Source organism: Gallinula chloropus, assembly GCF_964237585.1.
Source record: "Gallinula chloropus genome assembly, chromosome: 16".
In the NCBI taxonomy this organism is placed as follows: Eukaryota; Metazoa; Chordata; class Aves; order Gruiformes; family Rallidae; genus Gallinula; species Gallinula chloropus.
The window spans coordinates 12,437,583-12,462,352 of record NC_140101.1 but is presented as its reverse complement, the minus strand read 5'-3'; the positions used below and the strand labels follow the sequence as shown (position 1 = coordinate 12,462,352).

The following is a 24,770-nucleotide window of genomic DNA, read 5'->3' as shown; positions in this document are numbered from 1 at the left end:
TCACCCTCACCGGGAAGAAGTTCTTCCCCATATTGGTGTGGAACTCCCTGTGCTCCAACTTGAGGCCATTGCCCCATCCACGTGCAGTTACCACCCACGTGGTGATCCCACCCACGTGGTGATCCCATCCGTGTGCTGATCCCATCCATTTGCAGCCATGATCTGTGTACAGACACCACCCATGTGCAGACACTACCCATGTGGTGATCCCACCCATGTGCAGACACCATCCATGTGGTGTTGCCACTCATGTGGTGATCCCACCTGTGTGCAGACACCCTTTACGTACCTGTGTCAGCCAGGTGCAGATGCCAACCATGTACCCAGCCACACCACCTGGATCCTCCCAGCATGGCACAGCTCAGCACAGAGGGACCCTGGCACTCACCTCCCCATGAGGTACCCAAACACAGCTCTTCCCAGCAGCTCCTTTATTTTAAGGTTACCCTGCCTTGGAACATTTCCTTTTCAGCACATGGATACAGGGAGAGGAATCCATCAGTACCAGGAGAACCTGGGTTCACTTCAGTGGCTAAGCAGTTTCTAGCCCCAGCAATGCTTTTGCTGTAAGTTTTTTGGGAATGCTTCTTTCCCAAACATGTAAAAAGAATGCACAAGTGTGGATCATGTTTACATCATTTTCTCTTTCCTGCCATGAACTTGTAATTGAAAATTTGAACTGTGCTCGTTAATCTCATCTAAATCAGGCACCTGCATATGTTAGAAATAGCACAGACAGATTTTAATAGGAACAAAACTAATTTGCCACCCGTATTTTGATTTCAAGCCCCAGAGATGATGATTGGTGGGGAAAAACAACCACTTGAAAGTTAGACCATAGGACACCTCAAGGCCCAGGTCAGAGTTCAAACCGACTGTGTATGTGTTTAGATTTTAACTTGTTGTACTTGGTGATCAGATCCAGCTTGCTGTGCCCAAGAGTCAGTCTTTTCTCAGCCCCATACGTGCTGTTCTTCTCCATGAGCATGTCCTCAGGGAGTTTATCATAGCAAGGTACTGCAGGCTTTTTATCTCGCTTTAACTGGCTGTATGGGGATAGCATGTCCAGTTTTCCTTGTCCAAAGATCTGTCTTTTTTCCATCCCATGAAAAGTGTCATCATTTTCTGCTGTCGGTTCCCTGGAGGTAGCAGCAGGCCCTTTCTGCTTCATGCTTGTCCCATTGCTACTGGCACCCTCCGAAAGGGACTGCAACGTCTGCTCCTGTGTTAGTGGGGAGCAGTGGCTGCTGTTAGCCTGATCGTCCTCTTGACAACTGGCTTTGTTGGAGCTCAGGGCAGGGGAAGGCTCCGGCTGTAAGAACGTCCTCGCTGTCAGGAGATTTGATTTGTGATACAAGGCTGGGGTGGATTTATTTGGAGGACTGTTCAGTGAGTCTGGTGGTTCTCCTTGCTGCTTAGGGCCAGTGGGCTTCAGTGATGTGTCTTCCTTCCCCTTCTTATTACCAGAATCCGAGCTTGAATCTTGCTTTTCCTGGTTTTTCAGAAAGGGAGACATTTTTATGCTTCTGATGCTTATGTTGGAAAGGCTGCTGGAGGGGCTCGAGGTTTCAGCATCATAGGCCTGTATCGGTTTTAAAAAGCAGTTGGCAACTTGTGAGGGATTCTGAGAAGAGGGGCATGCTTCAGGATCTGGCACACAGAAGCTGGTCACTGCTCTGGACTCTGCATACAGGTACCGGAACTCCTTGTCAAACTCTGCAACAATCTGGCCACGGAAGTGGGTCACCAGGCTGGTGTGGACTTGGCTGCAAAGCCAGGTGAAACTGAAAAAATAATAAAAAAAACCCCCAAACCTATATGTTACTTTAGTTCACAGAGTGCCAGGTTACCCAGCATTGATTTTAACATGCAAGTGATGTTTTGATACCCAATCTATGTCATTAAAACTGTCCCTGGACTCTGCAAGTCTGAGATTACTTGTAGGAATTAATGTACTCGTTATGTAATTAGGAAAGAACAACCCTAAAACGGTCATTTCATTTCAGCTCAGTGATGTAATGAACTGCATGAAAATATACACAATGAACCAGAAATATCAGCCAGCTTTCCCTAGCTTTGTGAAGGATGTAGAGCAGCAATTGGTCCCTCCCTACCTACAAAGCACAGCAGCATGTTTCAGGCACTTTCCTCTCCAGCTTCCTCTTGCCAATGCTCTCTGCCTGTAAGCAAGGAACCATCGTGCCCTACTCCCCACCCCATCTGTGCCCGGGAGAGTACCAGCTAGCTGAGGGCAGGCTAGTCAGTCCATGCAAGGGGGTTCTGTGGTGCTGGTGGTTTGTATCAAGCAGGTGGTGGCAAGGAGACCTCCAGCTGGCTGGAGATGGTGTGGCTACGGGACGGTGAGATAGGAAGCCTGGGCCACTGAAGGGCTCCTTCTGCCCACCTTGTATCACAGACTTTCTAGCTTGGTGCTGGGCTAGCATAGTGTGCTGCACGCCTTCCACAGAGGGCAAGGAGGCTGTTTGGGGGATGTCAAGGCTCTCCTGCTCTCCTGCTCTCCTCCCTTGCCTTAGCAGGAGCTACATTCTCACAGCCTTACACTGCAATGTGGACTCGCAAGGCAGCCGGGAGAGTGAGGAATGCAGATCTTCGGCTCTCTCTTGAGGAGCAGAGGTCTCCAGAGCCCCACAGGAGTACCTCAGGACAGGAAGGCTCCTGATGCTTTCTGTAAGTATTGCTGTGAGAACTCTAGACTCTTTCTATCTTTTCCTTGCCGTCCAGTTAAGAGCTACATGGTGTTGGAAGTTCACGAGTCCTTTGCTTCCCAAGCCCAGTCCCCACTCTTGCAGCACAGTGTGCTGGGATCTTTTCAGGGAGCTGATGTTCCACCTTAAAATGAATTACATTTTGCCCCAGCTAGGTAAAAACTCTCACTAATTGCCACTCTGCATATTTTCCATATTTGTTTAACCCCACCTCTTGTTTGTGCCAACACTGTAACTTAATTAGCTCTCCCCTCACATATCTACAAATAGTAACCACATTTCTCCTCCCAATCTTCATTTTCCTAGATTAAACAGGGAAGCTCCTCTTATAGAGTAAGCTTCCCAGACTCCTGGTCATCCCAGTCATCAGCTGTTTCTTTTATTCTTGCTATAGTCAAACCAGATTAGCAGGCTAATTGTGTTAAATAAATCAGAACCTTCCCAGATGAAAGTATCAGTTTGGGGCTGTGTTATCAGCTGCTAAAGGAAGACTCTGACTTTGACAAGGGCAGGATGAAATCACAGAAACTACAGCAATTGTAATGGGAGATTCCAATTATTCTCAAGTAAATGTCATTTCAGGACAAGATACTGGCACTGTATTTTGGGACCTCACCAATGTTTACTTCATGAGATAGCCATTTGGGAACTTTTAGTAGGAAAACTAGCTCTTGGCTTGTTCCTGAGCAGTATGCAGTTGTTATGGGTCATAATGTTGTTTTGAAGAAAGTAGTATACTTACACTCAGCATACACACCTGCCAAAGAGCAACAGAAGATGAAAAGTTCAATACTCTTCTGCTTAACATCAAAACAGGTTAATTAAGTAAGAATGAAGAATTGGTGAAAGAGGAAAAAAATGTTGCAGATGGCATGAAGAGTATTTAGAAATACTGTACTGGAGGTTCAAAGCAAATTCATACAGCTTCACACAGAGACCAACAAACCAACAAACAAAACCTTCCCAAGCCCCCACAAACCAGAAAACAGCTGGGACAGCTAAAGGACAGAAGAGAAGCTACTGAGACCAGCAAAATCCATCTTTAGAAAAAGTTAGGTCACACATTGCAAAAGGCATAAGAAATAATATTCAGGTGTCTGTGGGGCTAGTACATGATCTGTGTGTAAGAGGAATGCTCTGATAATTCCTCTGCATCAGTGTTTATTGTACAGGAGCTTGGGATGATCCCTGCCCTTTATACAGAACATGAGGGAGGATCAGTCTCATCCTCATATCGCTGTAGAAGAGATTAGAAAACTTATCAACAGAGCAGGTAGTAACAAATTGGCAGGACCAGGTAACATCACCCCAAAGGAATAGAAGGATGAAATAGCTCAGCTGCTAACCAGGATGTGTTATCTCTCACTTGAAAGTGCCTTTGTTATCACAAGAGTGGAAGGCTGCTAATGTGATACAATTTTTTGTAATGTTCCAGATGATTAAGTCTGGTAACCACACAGCACAAATTAGTAGAGACTCTTCTAAAGAACACAATTAAGGGCCTTATAGGTAAGCATGATACAATAGGAAAAGCAGCTTCTGTAAAGAAAAGATCTCTCTCACGAAGCTGTGAGAGTTCTTTGAAGAAATCCAGGAGTGCAGACAGGGGAGATTTTGTGTATTGACAGTGTCAAAGGCGTCTGTCCCAGGGGCACTGCCTGGCTCCCACAGGCACTTGTGTCCATGTGCTTACAGCTATTACCTGTCTCCACAGGAGTGCTGGGTCTGCACTGCACAGTGCTGAACCATATCCCAGCGCAGGAACTACTCCCCTCACACTTACACGTGTCCATTTGAACCCCTCAAACCATAAATGCAGTCAGAGGGCCGGGCACACTCTCCACTGGAGAGGCAAGCTTGCATCCCTCACACCAGAGGGATGGTGTGAGGGATGCAAGATCACAACAGACCTTGCTTAGGTTTTCCTTCCCTCCCTGAGTGAAATTATTTCTGCCTTCTGCCCTCTGACGCAAGTACTGCCTCCTTCCAGAAATGCATGGGACACATACACCCATCCATCTCCTCTCATCCCCTGTAAGAGGAGCAGCCCCAGATACAGCAGTACACTGCCACGGTCTTATGAGTGTCCTTGCCACTGATGCTTCCTACAGCTCTTTCCCTGGTCCAAGCATCACTGTGTCCCAGCTTCCCATGTGGATCAAATCATGACGGGATGGTAAGAAATCCCCCAAACCCCCTGGGTGGCACAGCCCTCCTCCTTACAATACTACAGGTTTCTGTGATAGAACAATGTGGCCTTGCCAGCTATGGCTATTCCCATCACTACAAACTGATGAAGGTCTTTTCCTCCATGAATGGTGTGGAGGAAGTAGCTGGACAGTGGTCATTCTGGTACTATTCTGGTACAAAAATGAAGCATTGAATTGTTAACTGGTTACAGATTCAATACAGACAGCACAATGCACAGGAAAGCTGTGGAACTCCTTGCTGCAGGCCACTGTGAAATGTTGTAGCATCACATGAGTTTCTAAAAGTGGGGAGATTCGCAATAAACCGCTGCAGGGAGGGATCCCATACCACGTTCTCAATCACCCTGGGGTACAACCTGCAGGAGTCTGGGAAAGGCTGGCCGTAGGACAGGATCCCTTCCCTGCCTTGCTTTTTCAGACAATCCTGGAGCAGGAAGGCTGCAGAACACGTGCAGCTCAGCCTTTGGCCAGGAGATGGAGTTGAAACTTCATCTCTCAGGAGGTGGGCATCACCTGCCCGCCCTGCCATCCTCTGCCCTGCGGCTGTGGCTTGGGTCGAGGTTGAGTGGCAAGAGCACCCGAAATCCGAGTCCCAGCAGTGACTCTGAGAACAGGATGAGTTCCCCACACTCTCCTCTGTAAAATTGTAACGGCCTCGGGATGCAACAGCTGCACTGTACAGGCGACCGCAGCTCAGCTCCCCTGCTTCAGCTCTTTCCAACTGATGAGGTACCAGTTTGCCACAGGAGGCTTTTTGCTTCTTTCAGTAGTTCTTTTACTCATTTTCAATGCTCTTCTGGCACTTTGGCTGTCAAACACATGCTTTTAGTATGCCAGCACGAGCTCCTGTGGATCACTTCTGCACATGGCTAAATGGAGATACGACATAAGGCTCATTACCAGAGCTTTGACTTCAAGTGACATTTTCTTTGATAGGGTGACAAGAATCTGACTTTATTGCAGTAAGCTGTTTAATCTTGCTTCTAATGCACTTGAAATAATTTCCACTCCTCATTTTTCATCTTCCTTTTAATTAAAAACGGTGCAATGAATTCAGTTAATTTGGGCGCTCCATCTCAGTTATCTCTCATTTCTTATTCACCCTTGCAGCAGCATGTCTTGTCTCTTTCTTCTGGATTTATTCTTTATTTATACACCTGAGGACTTCCTCCTCTTTGCTTGGTGTTCTCTGCAAGGCTATTTAGACTTTATCTTCTGGCAATGCTCACTTGATGGCTCTACACATCAGCCTGGGGTTTCCTTGCTGATATACTATGCTTTCCATTCCTTAAGCACTCACTTTTGCTTAATTATAAACCTTTTCCTGAGGTGACTGTTCATCAAGTTAGATCTGGAGCTCGCTCTTGAAAGCTCTTTCCTCTTGCTTGGGACATGGATGTGAGCACCTTTCTTTTAAAGAAATTCCAAGCCTCCTTCAGCTTCAAATCCATTGCCAAACACTTATGTACTTAGCTTTTTCTCTCTGTGTACTGAAGCCAGGTGTAGAGCTTTGGTAATCCTCTCAACTTTCTCCTCTAATTTTTCAGTTTCAGTTGTCCTGTCAGCTTCAACCCAATTAAGCTTGAGTTTCACTACAATAGAGTGAACAATGAGCTCCTTCCTCTCCATGCCAGTGGCAGGACACAGACCCATACTTTGTCCATCTTCCATTTTGAGCTGGGAAATTTCATCTTCTCTAAGGGAACTCAGACACATAACTCCCTTTCAGGCTGACAATACCACCTCTTTACTCCTGACCTGGCAAATGTTTACTCTAATTTTCCTGTTCAAGATCCTAAACAGGAATCCTAATTGGACGCAGCGACACTAGATGCAGAGACACTAGATACCTGGATTTACTGTCAAGGTAGAAAGATGTATTGAAACTTTAGAGGGATCTAACATCTTGTCTCTGGTGCTATCCATTACCTTCATGAACAGCCTAAATGATGGAAGAGTGTACCCTCACTGAATTCACAAATCATAACCAATGGAGAGGGACTGCACAGATAGGAGTTTGAGAAACAGTCTGAAAAAATGCATGCAGTTCAACAGGAAAATATTCCAAGACAATTCATTCCAGGCATTCACCATCAGGTGCACAAACACAGGCTGGAGAATGCGCAGGCAGCAGCTCTGGGATTAGAGTATGTCTTAAGGAGAACATGCATCTGTAGTGTCACAGTGCTGGGGAAAAAAGCAAACATCCTCAGGGTGTATGAGCTACATGGTGGCCTACAAGGCATGCATAATCATCTCACTCAACTTGAATCCTCTGAAGAACAGATGTTGAGTCTGGAAAAGAGACAACTACCTGATGGTCAGTGTGGTAACTGTTGCCAGGTTGTACAAACCAAGCTGCATGGAAGGTACTAAACAGGGGCAGGATCCATAGGAGACAGACAGCGCACTGATGTAAGTCCTCTACAGTTCAGTACTTGGGCAGGATGATGGCAAAGGATGATGAGTGAGTTGCTCAGTGGAATGAAGGATAATAGAGATATTTGGATCCAAGTTATGGAGCACTACAGAGAAGCCACTGGTCAATGTCTGTAACCTAAATGAAGCCTGGCTGCTGGACAATATAATGCAGAAGATACAGGGAGGCTTTAAGCTGGAATCTGGAGCAAAGCTGTGATGTGTGGAAAGCCACACAGTTTGAGATGCCACACTTTACCTTCAGAAGAGAATCAAGAAAACTGTATTCTGATATAAGAACAGGATGGAAATCAATGACACATAAGAAACTAGGATCAACGAAGGACATCTGAACAAATTAAACTGTGTTTAGAAATGCACATGCTGAAGAATGACTGGGTCAGATACAAATGATTACATGGATACAAAAAATTTATGAGCTAAAGAAACAGAGATGTTGTGAAATACCTGAGCCAAAATGATGACTCTGACACAGGAGGTATCTCTGAAACTAACTGGATAGAAGAAGGTCAAGGAAGAGTATAACTATAAGGGTATAAATTGTAAAGAAAGGACTGGGGCAGTGGCACATTACATTTAAAAAAAATAAAAGAAGTTCTGTAAGTAAATGATACATCAACAAATTAAATATATTCCTGTTGGGTTAAAATTCTACTCCCAAATAGGAAAAACATAGAATTAGGGCTGTACTGTGAACTTTCTGAACAGAGTGCTGATGGTAAATATGCTATGCCAAGGAAGCGTGGAGAGACTAAAAGCAGAGGAATGAAGGGAAATCTGGTTATAGCCATGTTGAACAGGGGCCATTACTAGAAGAGTTGCAGAAGCTGCACTTTAGATACTATAAATGACTGCTTTTTGGAGAAGCTAACCAGAAAACCAACAAAAGGAGAAATAACATTACCATTTCAGAAACTTTCTTTGGAAAGGACACTCAGAAAAAAATAACCATGACATACCCGTATCAAATATTCTTTCAGGACCAAAATAATCCACAACAGTAATACTTAACTTGAAAGAGAAAGTAAGGAATGCTATTAAAAAGAAATTTAAAAGAGTACCCAAAAAGGTTAAATGCTTGAGGCAGCATGAAGATTGTTTAAAGATGCTATATTAGAGTCTCAGAGAAAATGTACCTTTCAAAATAAAGACATTTTAAAACATCCAAAAAGTCACCATAGTTAAAAGGCATATTAAAGGAAAATATTTAAGTAAACAGCCTTCAAATATTGGAAGTCAGCAATTTTCCAATTATTAACCAGTGAATAACCTATCATTTAAAACTGAGCATAGTCAGAGAGGAATGGAAAATAGTGAATGTAAACCTTTTAAAGAGCTCCTGGAAAACTACAAACCAGCCAGTCTTATTTCCATACTGAACAAACTGGTAGAAGCAAATAGAGAGCAAAATGATTAGATGCATAAATAACTATAATCATAATGCTGAAGACTCAGCATATTTTTGTGGAAGGAAGCCATGCCTCAAAAGCCTCTTGCAGTTCTTTGAAGGAGGCAGCAAGCACACAGATGCACAGGATCTGCTTGATGTTGGGTACTTGAATCTTCAAAGAGAATTTGGCATGGTCATTCAGCAAGGAAATTAGAAAAATTAGGTGACCATGGAGTAAAAAGGAAGGTGTTTCTGAGGAGTAACAGATGATTAAAGATGGAATACAAGCACTAACAATAGTTTTTGTTAACCCACTAGAATCCCATAAGCTTTGTGCTGGGATCACTGCTGTTCAACATATTCAGAAAAGTCTTGGGAAATGATTGCAACAGTCCATGTCAGAGCTCATGACAAGATTACTGTGGGTGAGAAAAGAAAACGGGATATTCAGGAGCTGCAAGAGGATTTTATGGCACCGGGCGAGCGTCAAAATGACAACATTCAATATTAATAAATTCAAACTCTTACAAAACCCCTGAAGGTCTCTGTATTTTGATGGGTTCTCAGATATTAGGAAAGAGGTCTGGGTTCCCTTGGACAGGTAAAAAAATGAACTAGTATTTAGTGCCAGACAAAAAGGCCAACAGCAGCCTAGGAACTGCCAGAACAGGGACAGAGAAAAAGAGAGGAGTCAGTGCTAAACTACAGTGCTAAAGTGTACTGGGTGGGGATATCTTGAGCGCTTCCTGCAGTTCTGCTCAGTTCCTCTCACAGAAGATAGACATTATGATTAAAGGTCTGGAAGTTCTCCTGATTGAACAGCCAAGAATACTTCAGCTGGATAAGAGATGATTCACATGAGGGATTTTCACTGAGGAGGATACTCGCAGATACAGTCAAGAAAGTAAAGAGGAAACAGTGATTTACTGTGCCCAGTTATGGTGATTTGGGGACATCAAATATAATTATCTAGCAGTAGGTCTAATATAAATATATTGGATCACTTCTTCTCACGAAATGTAAATTAAAGTGTAACCCATTGCCAGAGGGTATCATGGAGGCCATCCATGGTGGGCAAAAGTCTCCTATGGCAAATTGAGGATAAAGAAGCACATATAACATATAACCCCAGCGTTATGAAACCTCAGGTTCATGCATACAATACTGTTGAAATGCAAAAACTGCCACTGGCTAAGAACATTCTTACCATCTTTTCTGTATCAACCCACAGTGCCCCTGGATCCACTCTGGATCTTTGGCTTCACTCAGTAGCTATTCTCACCCTTTGAATCCAGCTTTCCCATCTAAAGGGGGAGTAATGTAAATATCTACTGGCTGCAGTATACCCACTAGCAGAATTCCTGATTTTCTCCTGTGGGAGTGTTTTTGGCAGAGCAGTGCTCAAGCAGACCTGGTGGAAGAAGAATAATGTATTGCCAGGGCACGAAATTTGCAGAGATATCAGAACAATCTGTCCTGGGGAGTTGTACTGTTTCTGAAGGGTAATGTGATGTGCAACAGTATGAAAAGACTTTGGGAAGGATCTGTAAATGGAAAATTCAGCCTACTATTAAAAAATTAGTATAAGAACAATACTATTGAACAGTGATGGTGATCAGACAATGTTAACTGAGATGACAGAGGCTGCAAAATTAGCATAGGCACAAGTAGTGGGAGATTTCATCCATTCATATATTCACTAGGTCAATGCTTCTCTGGTAGGAACTGTGGAGAAAAACTTTCTGGAAGCATTAAATGATTACTTGCCAGAATTAGCTAGTCCAAATTGTTTGACCCACAAGAAAAGATGCTATTCTGGATGTGGTCTGGAATGATACATAAGCTTCAGTTCCAGAGGTAGAAGAGGAAAAGCCCATTTGCAATAATGCTTACAACACAGTTTTAACTCTGTAGTGGGAAAGAACAACCTAAATAAATGCAGAACATGGATATTCAATTTCAAGACAAGTAGCTGTGTAAAAATACAGAGTGTACTGTGAGTAACAAGATTACTGATGGCATGGAGAAGTACAGCCTCTTCAAAAAAGGTCAACAGGGCTACTGTGAAGGCAAGCCCTGCCTCCCAGACTGCGGGAGTTTGGTGAGGGAGCCAGTGAGCATACGGATAAAGGGGATGGTCAACTCCATGGTTTTGGGTTTTCAGTCTATGCCAAGGTTCTGCACCCAAGCCTTTTAAGAAACTAAGTTGCCATGGGCATGGAGGAAACGTTATGTATTGAGAGCTGGTGAAAGCATAGGATGCAAAGGGTAGGGCTTAATGGTCCTTTTTTAGCATGGGTAAGAGTCAGCAGCAAGGCCCCAGAGACTGGTGCTGGGACTGGTTTCATCCTGTGGGTTACCTCAGGTGTAGAGGGATGCAGTGAAAACCCCAGGTCTGCAAAGGATGCTCAATTCCTTCAGGTGATTGGATACCACACAGAAAATGAGGAAATTCAGAAGGACCTTGCAGAATTGAGCGATTGGACAAATACACGGCAGGTGAACTTTAGTGTAGGAAAACACAGTGTACACACAGGGAAGAATGATCTGTATCAGGCCTGTATGATGCTGAGCCTGGAACAGTTCAGGAAGGTGCTCAGAGTCATTGTCAGCAATCCTCTGAAATCATCACCACAGTGTGCAATGGTAGCTAAAAAATATCAATTAAAGTTGGCTGTTGTCAATAAGGGTGATAACAACAGAGCAGAGGACATCATTTTGACCCTCTGTAACACCTTGGTGCAGCCATATCTTGGGAACTACATGCAGTTCTGGTCTTTGGATCTCAAGAAGGACACAGTGAGATTGGAGAGAGTGCAAAGAAAGGTAGCTAAAACGACTGAGAGGTGCAGCAGCTGCTGTTAAGAGAGACTGAAAAGGCCTTCGCTTTGGGTAAGAAAAGGGTCAGCGGTGGCTTAGCTGAGTGTAGGACAGCAATCCTACCAATCTGCAGCACTGCATGGAATTATTAGGAGGTTGGTTTAGAACAGACAATGAGGGAGGGAAAATCCATGGATGATACAGAACAGGTACTGCAGGGGATAAGTAGTGATGGACACAATGATTGCACATGCTGTGGGAGGACAAGGGGGACGGACCACAGGTATGGGCTGCTCTCCTCAAATAGCATCATCTAGACACAAAATCTGGTCTAGGTGGAGCATTTACTGGGGGAACATTTTCTACATTTTTAAGAAATGAAGCTTTACTCATAGACAGATTTGTCCAGGGAGTGCCAATGTTGGGAGACAAGAAGTTAATGTTCTCTGAAAGTTAAACAGCAAGGTAAGAGCAAAAGGATGGAGTAGAAGATAAAGCACCAAAATGAAACCTGACATAAGGGGAAAAAGAAGAGGAAAAAACTGTATCACAGACACACACACACAGAGCTACATTATTCAGTATGTTGGTAACTGGTGATTTTCTCAGTGTCACCAGCCTTTATCACAGTAGTCACTACTTTTTCTTACCTGTATGTACCAGCAAGAACTTGGTCACAATCAATCAGGATAAACTTCTCCAGATTCTGGCCTGCAAACTTCTTGCCTGCTTTGCTGTAGTACGTGTCTCCACTCAGACATCTTATGCGCATATTCTGAAACCAAAGCAAGTAGGGCTGGTGAGGGGACGTGGATTGAACTAAACTGAAACGGTCCCTTATGTATCATTGATGCACTCCCTCAAGCAGGAGCTTTGCTCCCTGAGCTTGAATCTAGCAAGGCATTAAATATTTCTCAGCCTCTACATACCAAATATTTTGTCATGCTGTCTGCTTCTGTGAGAAGAAAATACCAGCAAATAGTAACAAGCTGCACATGGGTAAAAATGCTGGTTTGGAAAAAAGACTGGAGAATTCTATGAGCCTATGGATCCTTTCTGAAATATATAAGACTATACAATTTCTTTCAGATTAATATATAATATTCAACTAACTGGACTAGTTAAAGGCTCTGCATCTAAACTAAATTTTGACCTGTAAAAAGTAGCCAGTTTCTAATCAATCCAATGTGCTGTTCTGATTTTATATAGTGACACACTTCTTCAAACCAAACTATCACCCAATAAAAAAGATTTACAGAAAAGTATGTCTCCATTTTAAGAACTCTTTTTTTCAATATATTTAGAAATTATATTAAAACTTTCAGCTGCTGCACTCAGGTGAAACAGGCCTGATCCTCATCGGTTTTAGAGACTGCGAGGAACTCCTCTGATACAATTCTGCCCTGTAAAACTGACTACCCAGTGCAAAAAGGGAAAGAAAGCTCTTAGTATCCATAAGGAGCCTTTTGGGAAGGTGAGGGCTCTGCCTGTAATGAAAGTTACTTGGACCTCACCTGGGGAAGGCAGAAGAGGAGAACAGTCACTATAAACAGTTACTGGCCTGGTCTGTATGATACAGTGCCAAACAAATCATCTAGTGTGTAAATAGGCATCCCTAAGGCTGCACCTGCACTGGCCTGCCAGATCATCCCCTGCAGGCCAGCTCCCCCACCACCTCTGAATGGCTTTGGCACACCAGGAGCTATCATGAGCTGTCACTACCAGCGTTGTGCCAGGCACATCCCTTTGTGGGCAGCTCATCCCTGCCCAGCATCAACCCCCCAAGAGATGAAGGCCCTTGGTGGCTGGCACAGGCTGCACACGCTGCTGGGGCCATTTTGCCTCGGTGGTGCCCAGGGCTGGTGGTTCTCTGGGAGGAGATAGCAGCCTCCTCTCCACCATATTTCAGTCCAGCCAGACACAGCAGTTTGTTACAGCCAGTGCTGCAGACAAAACCCAGGCATGAATCCTTGTGATTTGTCAACACTGTGGCTGGGTGTCCAGCTGTTCCCCATTTCTCCCCATTCTCCCCTCCTGTACCCCATTTCTCCCCATCCTCCCCTCCTAGGCAGGTTAGGCATGTGTGGGCTCCCCAGGCCACAGTCAGGGACCAGCTCGCCCAGTCTCTGGCCTCACGTGGGGTACATGGTGCGGAAGTTGTGCCTTGAGGGTGAGGAGCAGGAGGCAATCACCCTGTGGCAGGTGACTCCATTCCAGATGGCTCTCATCTTCCGTCAGAGCCCCCGTAGGCAGGAGGTGGGCTTCATGGAAACATTGCTGGGGAGCTCCTTGCAGCAGGGTGGGCAAGGCTTGGCCTCACAGCACGCTGAGGAACTCTCCCTGCCTTCAAGGCTTCGTAACAGCAGCAAATCTTCTCCAGACCAGGGTCCAGCTGGCGCAACAGTCTTTGTCTTACAGTGGGCAATGACAGGTGGGAAGAGCAGGAAGAAGGCAATCATTTATGATGCTGCTCCCTAATATTGCTGATGACTGGTTTCTGCTCAGGGGATTTTTTGTGGTTTGTCTTAGTGGAAACCCCTCTGGACCTTCTCCAAGTACTTGTCCAGTCTTCTCTGGAGTTCACAGAAACTTTTAGCAGGGACAGAGCTGAGTCTTCTCAGTCTTTGTATTGTGGCTTTCATTTGCTGCCTTCTTGTGTCCCAGAACATGTACTCATCTGTTACCTATGAGAAGGGAGAAACTTTTCCCCTATAAGGATAAATATACTTTGGAGCAGAGAGGCTGTGCAGTCTCCATGTGTGGACATTTTCAAGAGTAGAACAGGTAAGGTCTGGTATTTCAAGACTGACCCCACGGGTGACCTTGCTTTGAGCAGGAGTTTGGACTTGATGACTTCCTGAGGTTCCCTGCCATCTTGCATTAACCTGTGATACTCTGAAATGCCACCACAAGTTGCTGATATAGAACAAGATATGCTGCATGTCTGGGGAGGTGCTCACCTAATTTGGTTGCAAGTCAACCCAAGGATATTCATTTTTTTTTTTCTTCTATTGCTGAGGTTTTAATAATACTAGTTCTTGCTGGGAGAAGCTGCTTCTCCCCCTTCCTGGGAAGTTAAAACCACTTCAAGTAAAGGATATCCTATAGATTTTTTGCCACAGTATTTCTTCACTCCCTCTATCCTTCCCAAGGCTGAGTGACTTTCTGATATCTGGCTCATTTTTTCCATCCTCTTAGCAATCCAGGCTTTGAATTGTCCAAATGAGATGAGAATCCCCCAGTCTTGCAGGCAACCCAGACTGCCAGGTGTCACTCTCGCTCAGTGTAGCCAGTAATTTTAAAATCAGCAGACAGACACTTGGAAAAACCCAGCAGTGAAGTCTTCTGCTGCGACCACTGGCTGTGCTTGCTGCACCACAGCGGGATTCGCTGATGTTCAGCACCAGGGTTTGGCACCAGCAGACTCACACAACGCTCTCAGAAGGAAAATGCTGGAGGGGCAATTGCCCCAAATTCCCCATGAAACCCCAAATTGTCGCTAATTATCCCAAATGGAGATTTAACATCACATCCTGCTGCAAGTCAGAGGCAGGAATAAAATATGTACACTCATTCCACTTGGATGTGAATATCAAGCACGTATGTTAATGTATTGCTTGAGATGCATCAGCCTCAGAGGCACGTCAGTCACACTGAGGCCTGCCCATGAGTCACCCAACGGGGAAGGCAAGTGGTAATTAGCCAGTCAAGCACAAGACATGACATCAAGTTTAACATCCATCTCCAAGGATATAAAGCTATTCTAATTTTAATTAAAACCAATGGCCAGGCTCTTGGATAAGAAGCAAATAACAAATTATGGAGAGAGGGAATTCATCTGGATTCACCAGGTGACTTCAGTGACGCAGTTATTTATCCACACAAACATGCTCCAGCATGAAGCAGTTTCCCTAGCAGCTGCCATCACCAGAGGCAGGGTGAAATGGGTCTGTCTTGTGAGGAGAACAGGGCAGAGCATCACCAACACAGGGGAAGGAGGAACCTTCTCTAAGTTTTGTGTAGGTAAGTTAAAAATGAGGGGAAATTAAGACATTTGTAACTGCATCTATTTTGAATGCTGTAAAACTTGATTTTTGCCTTTTCCTTAGCCTGTTTTTTAGTTAAGCATGGTTTTGAGCTAACTGGGTAACTTCCAAGTGTTCCCCACAAAGACGAAGGGAAAACCTATGAAATGGGTTTCAGAGAATCAGTCCTCCAAGGAATCCTGTGTGCTCAGAGAGGGAGCACAGCCAGGACTGCTGGTCTTGCAGCACTGACAAATTACAACAAACCCCCTCCAATTTCCATGGCCTGGTGGTAGCTGGAGAGGTGATATGGGGAGCAGCAAGACACTGGAGTGCATTTCTGAGTCTGCAAGTTCATCTTGCTGACACATATTTATCATAAGAAGTGCATGACTGAACTTACTGAGAAGTTGTCCTGAGTAAGACCCATTTTATTGCACATTTCCACAAAATGCTTCAAGTACTCTTCATCCAGGATCAGGTAGACAGGGACATGCCGTCTGCTTGAGGCCTCCAGCAGGTCACACAGTATCTCCATGTCTGTAAACAAATCCATCACAACTGCTATCACCTAGCCAGGAGAAAAGAGGGGGTAGAGGGGAGGGGAAACAAAAGACACTTGAAATCTCATGCACAATGAGTTGTGCTTTAAACTGTGAATTAAGTATTCAGCCCTTCTGAGTTACTGAGTCTCTGTGTCCACGTGAGTAGAGATTGCTTCTGGTCCTCTGTGTTTAACATCCCTTACACCACCATGGCAGAACTACAGCCATTCCCCACCCAGCTGCCTCCCATCTCACCTGCCATTCACAGGAATGGCTGACAGGGTAATGCAGGCACACAAACTCTGAGTATCACTGAGGCAACAACCATGTGCTGCCTTCAGCAACGGTGCCAGAAACACAGCACATGAACGGAAGAGCTGAGCCTGAGCAAGAGCATTACTCAGTCTGTATGAGTGGCTCCACAGATGTCTAGCATCATATAAAGCAGCAGCATTCTTTTTCAGGAGAGACACACCACCAGGTAAGGGAGAAGGTATCTTGGTCAAGTATGTACATGCCCTTGTTCCAAGATCATGTCTTAGGGGCAACCAGACAAAATTGTGGCATAACATGTGTGGGAAGGATCCCTTCCCTTTCCCTGCTGGCATCGCTCCTGCTAACACAGCCCAACATGTTAGTGTTACGAAACCTAACAGTAGGAAGGAGGAAGAACACTAACATTAAAAATAACACCTCAAGAAAATCCATCTCAGTAAACTGAAGACTTGCAATATAAGGTCTCCAAAGGAGAGATTTTACAAAGGAAAATAATTTTAAAGGGAACTGCTAGTTCTTTTAAAAGATGAGATTGAAGAAGGCCATGGCAACCCATCCCACTGTGGAGACTGGATAGGAGGCAGCAGACCATCTTGGCTACATGAATTTTCCAAAAACTGAAAGGAAAACACACAAAATGGAAGGTAGGGCATGACAAGTACCTAATAAAAGTGAGTTGACCGAGAAGTATAAAATTCAAAGTACACCATGACCTGCAACCAGAAGAAGGGAAATCAGCCACACATAAATTAAGATGCGAGTGGAGAAGCTGTTCCACTGCTCCTCATGGAGTGAGACTGCCAGCAGACAGCATCAAGGTGGCTGTTATTTGGATCAGGAAGGGATTGCTGGGATCTGTTGGCCATCACCATTAGTGACAGAAACCAAGAGGACATCTTGAAGAAGGAAGGGACAGGCACAAGAGCACTTTGCTGAGCTGGATGGTTTGTCAGGCCTGACGTACTTCACCTGAGGGTGCTTGCAGAGCAACCTGGTGACTTAAACCTTGATCCATTAACACTTAACACTGAGAACTCGTATCGAAGGCAACACCCTGACAAAGGTAACGTGGTGAAGGATTTACCAACAGGCCAGCTTCATCTCAAAGGCTAAAAAAAACAATGGAACTGCTGAGCAAGTACATGAGTAACAGCCTTTACCATGTCTTAGCTGTAAACAAAGTAACTGGTGCATAACTGACTGTCTGCACCTCATAAAGGATGCCCAAATATAGATGACCCAAAACCCAACGAGTTTTGGACTAAATCAACAGCCTACTGTCTCCTGCTACTCAGTGTTTGTGCCGTGCACTATGCTGGCATGCAAAATGTGTGACAGAATGTGTTCTGCTGCTCATCACGCACTCTGTGAGGAGGTGGGAATCCTGTTTTCAAACACCTCCTCTGCAAGTATTATTGGCCATGGATACCGTTCTCCATAGTCCTGATCGCCCTATGGAGCAGGCCATACAGGGTGAGCTTTCCTTTGGTGCTTCTGCCCAGCTACTCCTCTTCAAACAAAGACTTAAACAATAAGGACAGCAAGGAGGTTGGCCTTTACATGAGCAGTGGTTCGAGCTTTAAATAAGAACAGGCTGAATCATGTTCACAGGTCTGACCTAGAATATTTTTAGAGGAGAGTAGAGCAGCTCCTGTCCTTGGATGTGGGGACAGGTTCTGTGCTCTAGACTGGCTTGCTGGCCCAAGATCACCCACTGCTCTTCTGCTTTGTTTTCATTAATAAACTGCCTCTTTCCAGGCTCATACTCATGGCTGAGTGGAGGCAGCGGCCATGGGCAGAGCTGGGCCCCACTGCTTTCCCCATGCTCTCCGGCCCAGCACAGAGGGTCTCTCCATGGTGTGTGCAGGCAGAGCCAGGTTGGCTCCTCCCAGTCACACTCTGCCTGCACACATCGGGGAGAGACCCTTTGCACCAGAGCCATGGCAGAGGAGGGCAGCAATGCTGCAAGGTTTCTCCCTGCTCTCGTGGGGATTTATCCCTTTTGCAGATGGACAAGATTTCTCAGCTCTATCTGATTTGTCCCCAAGCACCATCTCTGAGACAATGCCTTAGACACTGTCATTGGTTCTCGACATCTTGCAGACGACCCCAGGAACAGCCCACCACATCAGGGTTTGGGGAAGAAACTTCCTGGAGGCTGCTATCCCAAGCCTCCATGTAGGACACAAGGCACCTGCCTCATCAAGAGCTAAAATGTCATTCCTACTCTTCAGGACAAAACCGCATCTCCACCCTCTCACCCTGGCCCTGGGAGATACAGGCTTCAGAGCCCTGGCTCCAGAGGGCACATCTTTTGTAGCCCTCATCAGTGTCTTCCCAGAAGCTGTATGAGGCTCTGACAAACTCTTCTGCCATCCTGAAATGCACACATCTGGCAGGACAGAGAGTCAGCCCTAGAAGAGCTCTGAAAGCAGTGAGAAGCATCTTCAGCTTCCCAAGCTGGTGTTGCTGCTGGACTATCAGCAGTAAGTACCACTGAGACCCACAGAAAAAAGCAGGACTTCACCACATCTTCACATGCTGGCTTTCAGCCACAGACCAAGGGCAATTTAGCCAAATGACTTTGAAGGGCCACCCATCATAATGATGAAGCACCAAGAAAAAAACTATAGTACAAACCTTGTGAAAGGCCTCAGGCAAGTCCCTCTCAGCCACACTTGCCTCACAATATTTCAGCTCTTCTCAAGCTTAGATGAGACAGGCTTTGGCCCTGGAGACTATCTAAACTAGTCTTGGAAGTCACTATGATGGAGTCAGGAGAGACTGATGCTCCTTTGTCCCCAGACCCCACATGCTTAGAGGCACTGCTTGTACCTGGTGTGCACAGAAGGTCCATACCATCCTGGTTTCTTTACCACTGCTCACAGGCTTTGACATAGTCCAGGGCTATTGCTTAGCCCAGAATGGCAGTGTGTTGCTGCAGTGCTCTCTGTGAGAGGGATGGGACTGAGCAGGCAGTAGCACGGCTGTGCATGGCAGCATGCGGCACAGAGTCACCCATGGCACCCAGTGCCCTGGGCTGGATGCAGCTGGCTGCCAGGCAGACCTGCACCTCCTGCCAGCATCACAGCAGGGCTCTGGCCCCAGCGCAGGAGCAAGTGCCCCAGGCAGCAGGACGCCAGTTTGTGCAAGCTGGGTGGAGCCCTGTGTGATAGTCAGACTCATGTTTTCCAAAGCGGGTCTTCCCTTGGCATCAGCAGCTGGAGCAGGCTATGGATCTAATCACAGCCCCCTCACATGAGATCCCTTCACAGGAGGGATTTGGGTAGGGTTGCTCCTGATGGTGCTGGCAAGCACCCACAGCCGATGTCAGGTGAGAAGGCTGGCAGCCCCCTGGGCACTGCAGTTTGCAGCAAGGGGCATTGCAGTGGGCACAGGGGAGGTTTGGCTTCTCCACCACGCAAGGCTTTGGCAGGGCCAGTGCCCATGGTGGGGCTGCTCATTCTTAGCGTGGGTGCCACCAGACAACTCTAAGGACTGTTCAGATTTGGTAAACAAAGCAGGCAGCTCATATAATAACATCAGCTCAACCTCAAAGCCAAGACATTTTGGGGGAAGACGACCCTGGTAACTCTTTGCCTTAAAGCCTTCTGAGAACATGTTGTCACAAAAGTGAGATCTAAAGCCTCAAAGATAATTTCCAACAGCTCTATAGCACAGTGGTCAGTACCATCTCCATTTCATGCTCCCAACAACCTGTGTTTCACCTTTAAAGCCCTTGGGCATGTCAGTCAATCTGGCCTTACAAACATAAGCAACAGATGTCCAGTGCCTCCAGCCCCTCAGTTTCAGTGTCAGGAGCTGCAAGGCTGAGAGCATCCCTGTCCTTTACCACACTGATGATGGCCTCCAAGTACATGGCACAGCCTTGGCAGGTCAGTATATTGCTGCCCCACAGGCTCTAGAAATTTCACACCTTGCCATTGTAGGGTTAAATCATGATGTTTCTAAATCCACTTCTGTAAAACTCACAATTCAGCACTTACTGCAGTCATCACTTTGGGAATTATAGCACTCACCAGCACCCCACTGGGGTTTGCCATCTGTCTGGTTCCTAACCAGCACGGCTGGTTTTACTGGTATTTGCCAATAGCAGTGTGGTTTGGGTCATTACCGTAGCGTTGCCATTTGAAGCGATGCACTGCTTCTCTGGGGGACCATCGGGGACCCTTCCACCACCACACATAAACACAGACACCCAGCCAGCATCAGAATTGTATGAGAGGAATGAAAGAAAAAGCATGGACAGTTCAAAATAGACTGGAGCTCATCCAATGAAAGAAGAACTGTAATAGCATTATCAAATGCAGGCTAAGGTGTGGCTGTGCCGCATCTCCTTATGTCTGCGAAGAGAAAAGCTCAAATCTGGAAATACATCTTCAAAGCCAGCTGGTTAAATGCAGCAAAGTGGAAAGACAAACCACACCAGCAGAAGGTACCAGCAAAGCCAAGGCCCTTTCTGCTGATTTGTCAGTACAAATGCGCTGTTGCAAAAGATGTCAGCTGATGTTGTTGTGTATGACTGTACAGGAGAAAACAGCAAACAACATTTCCAGACACACGCCTCCCTGTCTACGGGATCCAGAAGAAGCACTTAGGGGGTCTCCACACCTTTCCCATGTCCCACCAGCACAGTATCCCCCTTCTCTGTTAGCTGTAAGCGCTCAGAAGGCGAAACACTCTAAAGCAGAGATAGATAACAGGAGCTGAAAGTCCAGTGAAGAAAATACTTGAACTGCAGAAACAGCAGTTGAAAAGCAGAAAAGGAAGTGGTTCTTCACCCAGTTGCTGCTGGAATTTAATGCTAAAGATGTTTTTACCTTTTGTTGCTCTTTTGTTATTAAGACATACAAGTTACATCCTTTTGGAAGGTTTGATGAGCAAAATGACTCAGTAACTACTTAAAGACATGTAATTGGGGTTGTGAATGAGCTGGAACTGCCATCAATCATAAAGTTAATCATGGGAAGCACTGGTCAGAGCTGGTAACCTAGAAGCCAGTAAAACACTAGTAATAACCCAGTAAGATGGTTGAAAACGCGTTCTCATGTTTCATGCAGCAGTCAAAAGGCCTCTGTGAAAATCCCAGCTCGAATGTAAAGGGCTGAAGATTGTCAGTGCTTTTCCAAGCCAAGCAAAAAACGTAGAGAGCTCAAAATGCACCTCAAGTACAATAAAGCACCTACTGACCGGGCAACCTGCCTGCAGCAACAGAGAAGTTCCTGTGAACTGAGAAAGCAGCAAGATGTTTTTCATGTGGTTTAAAAGATCATGATATCGTCAGAGATCCGGGACACGTGCTAAGTGACCAGGGGACATGTCTCAGAAGTCATTTACTTTGTGCACTCTGCCATGACTACATCTTGATCCCCACTGCTGAGAAGGATGCAGTAAAGTGTCACGGGACTTTGCAGATCATTTAAGATATCATAAATCAGCTGTCTGCAAGGACAAACAAACCTTTTCTTTTTCCCCCACTTACTTCCTGGACAAAACTTCCTGTATTTGCCTATAAAGGTGCAACAGAAGTTCAGGCATTGAGCAATGGCAGCTTTCACCGAGGAGTAGCTGCTTACACCGAGCCGGAGCTTGCACTGTGAAGTGGCCTTCTATACAGAAGGAAAAGAGATCCCCATTTACCTCCCATCGCACAGGAATTTCAGTGGTGATGTTACGAAGCTGCGCAGCAACCTGAGCTGCTGCATGGCCCCAGCTTCATCTGCTGGGGACACCACCAGTTCCTTTGCTCCACACTGCAGATGGGGATAGAAGGGAATGCTTCAGCTCAGCCCCGCTGGAAACACATTGTGTTCCTGACAGAGATGAAGCCCAGGTTTAAAAATCCTTCATCCCCCACTTTCTGCACTAGGAAGTACTGAGTTTAAAGAGTCACTGTAAAGTTAAACAAGGAACTCCTGGAGTGATAAGAGAAACTGCTGACTGGTTAAAAGTGAACCTTGCACTAAAAGCTTACTCAGTATCACCACACTATCGAAATGAAACGCTACGGAATAGAATCAACAGGGAACAGATGAAAAGAACCATAATGAGGTCAAAGATAAAAGCTGAAAATGTGTCCAAGGTACTGTTGTCTGAGCTGCTGCTTCAGGACACAGTATGGTGGCAAAGTAAAGAGGAACAAGAAGGAACATGATTTAGTGAGTAAACTCAGGTAGAATTGGGATCGCCTCCCAGGTTTTGTTACATCTGAGGGCTGACAATCTCTGCTGAGCAGAAACTGTGTGATGGGGTGAAACAGGCTGATCTTACTTGCCCTTCGAGAGGCACGGACATCAAGTCTAGAAGATATGATGATGTATCCTAACCTACTTCAAACCACAGGCAGGGATTTCTCAGTCCCACAGGTTTACTCAGCTCCTACGTTATCCCACAGCGACTCACCAGCGGCATCCTCTTGTCGGGAAAAGCCCTGGCTGTTCAGACTCCCTGGCAGAAGGGCTGGGCAGTGCACGCTCACAGGCTGAGATCAGCTCTGCATGAACACCACACACCCTGCCACTCACCCGCTCCAGGGTCTGGGACCGCTCTGCGTACCCACAGATACAGACAGAATGCCTTGGAGGGCCCCGCCTGTGTGACATGAAATCCTGGGGGGTTGAAAGAAATGACAGGGAAGGAAAGGAGCAGGAACAGTTACAGATCTGCTAGGGAGAAAGCAATCACATCGTGCCCGACAACTAGAGAGCAGCAAGAGCTTGTGGTGTGCAGCCACGGGACCAGCAACCAGGACTCAGGTGCTGTGGCCGGAGACCCCACTGGAGGGACGCAGCTCTATACATACCGTCCGCGCCCGGCTGATCAGAGACCGGAGCAAATCCTTAATGCTGTTGGATTTGTTTCTTTGGAAAATCACAGTGGCTTGAGTCTGGCCAGAGATGGTGAGGAATGGTGTCCCTGGCCACCCCAGCTCCAGCTCTGGAGGGTGTACGTCAGACATGAGTGGAAAGTAGGTGCCAGACGTTAGTTCAGAGTTGAGGGAGGACCTGTCTCCGGCGTCTGCATCTCCAAGGTCAGCTTCCTTGTCTTTCATCGCGCCAGGATCTGGAAAGCTTTGGTTTCTCTGATGGCTCATATATTCCATGTCCAGAGTGGAAAGAAAAGGCAGCTCTCGTTCCTCAGTGATGGCATTCAGGTAGCCACGTTCCCCCTGCTCAAGAAAGGCATCTATAGCAAGCCTGGCTGTTTCGCTGTGCTGGAGCACCAGTGGGGTGGGCTCCCTCCACCATGACTTCTTCAGCTGCTCTAAGCGACTCTTCAGGGGCCCAGATGCTCCTTGCTGGCCCCCATAGCTGCGATGGAACGGGGGTCTCACCTCTACTGCTAGGTAGTTGAACATGACTGGAGCGGTTGATGCTAAGACGTGCCTCTCCAGCTGGATTAGTCCTCTGTCCCACTCCAGGTCTTTGCTGGCCCGCTTGCACTCCTGAGCTCCTCCCAACAGGTTTCTTCAGGACTCAACAGGAGCTTCACTCCTGCCTTGGGAGTTAATCACCAGGTACAGCCTCCCACTCTGGGGGAGGAGCTGGCTTTCCTCAGCTCACTGGCTTGGCTTCCTCACACACCTGATACTCAGTGCTTAGAGTATTCTTTTTGCCAGGGGAGGACAACCAGCTCTTGGAGCTGCTCCTTCCCTTTCCTTGTAACTGATTCATGTACTGCCCTCCCCTTCCCTACTGCAAGGTCCCCACCCTTGGCCAAGCAGGCTCTAACCTGTTTTGTCCCTCACTGTGCTCACAGTGGAAATGCAGATGCCAAAACTTGTTCCTGCTTGAAATTTGTTCCAAATCAAACATGCTCCTTGGTGTCAGTTATAATGAAATACAAATATCCCAGATCAGTCTCGGCCAGGGAGCTGGTTCATCCCCAAGCACTAGTTAATGTTGCTCCTTAGCATTTCTTGGGAGCCCGGACTCTGCCAGGCAGGCCCTCAGCAGAGACCCCAAAGCACCACCTTTTCAATAGCACAGGGTCATGGTGTTTGTATGAAGTGCAGCAAGAACCTCAGCACAGCTCATGGCCCTACATCCCACAGGCTACAAGAGCAATAGCCTGTGTGGCCTTCCAGCATCTCCTGGAAATCCTTCAAGGACGGGACATTCAAACTTGTGAGTCTGGTGCTATGTGAATGATGAGACTGTCCACACGCTGTGTATTTTGGGATTCATTAACTCCAGCTTCTCCAAAGCATCATGGGGCTATATTTGGAGAAACAAAACAGGTTGACTTTAATATGTGATTTAAAATGCTGTTTTAGGAACTCACCACCCAGGACACAGTGTAGCACACCAAAGCTTTTG

General features: G+C 46.1%; 1 protein-coding gene across 1 annotated transcript; it reads right to left on the bottom strand.

Moving 5' to 3' along the window:
• Nucleotides 1–859: 859 nt before the first annotated feature.
• On the bottom strand, nucleotides 860–23,925 carry FAM83C (family with sequence similarity 83 member C; the record flags this gene model as incomplete). Its single annotated transcript, XM_084271620.1, has 4 exons — nucleotides 23,255–23,925; nucleotides 16,014–16,181; nucleotides 12,236–12,360; nucleotides 860–1,784 (listed from the first exon to the last, which is right to left on the bottom strand). The coding sequence occupies exons 1-4, from the start codon at nucleotides 23,807–23,809 to the stop codon at nucleotides 860–862; spliced, it is 1,773 nt and encodes a 590-aa protein (XP_084127746.1). The 5' UTR covers nucleotides 23,810–23,925.
• Nucleotides 23,926–24,770: the final 845 nt, after the last annotated feature.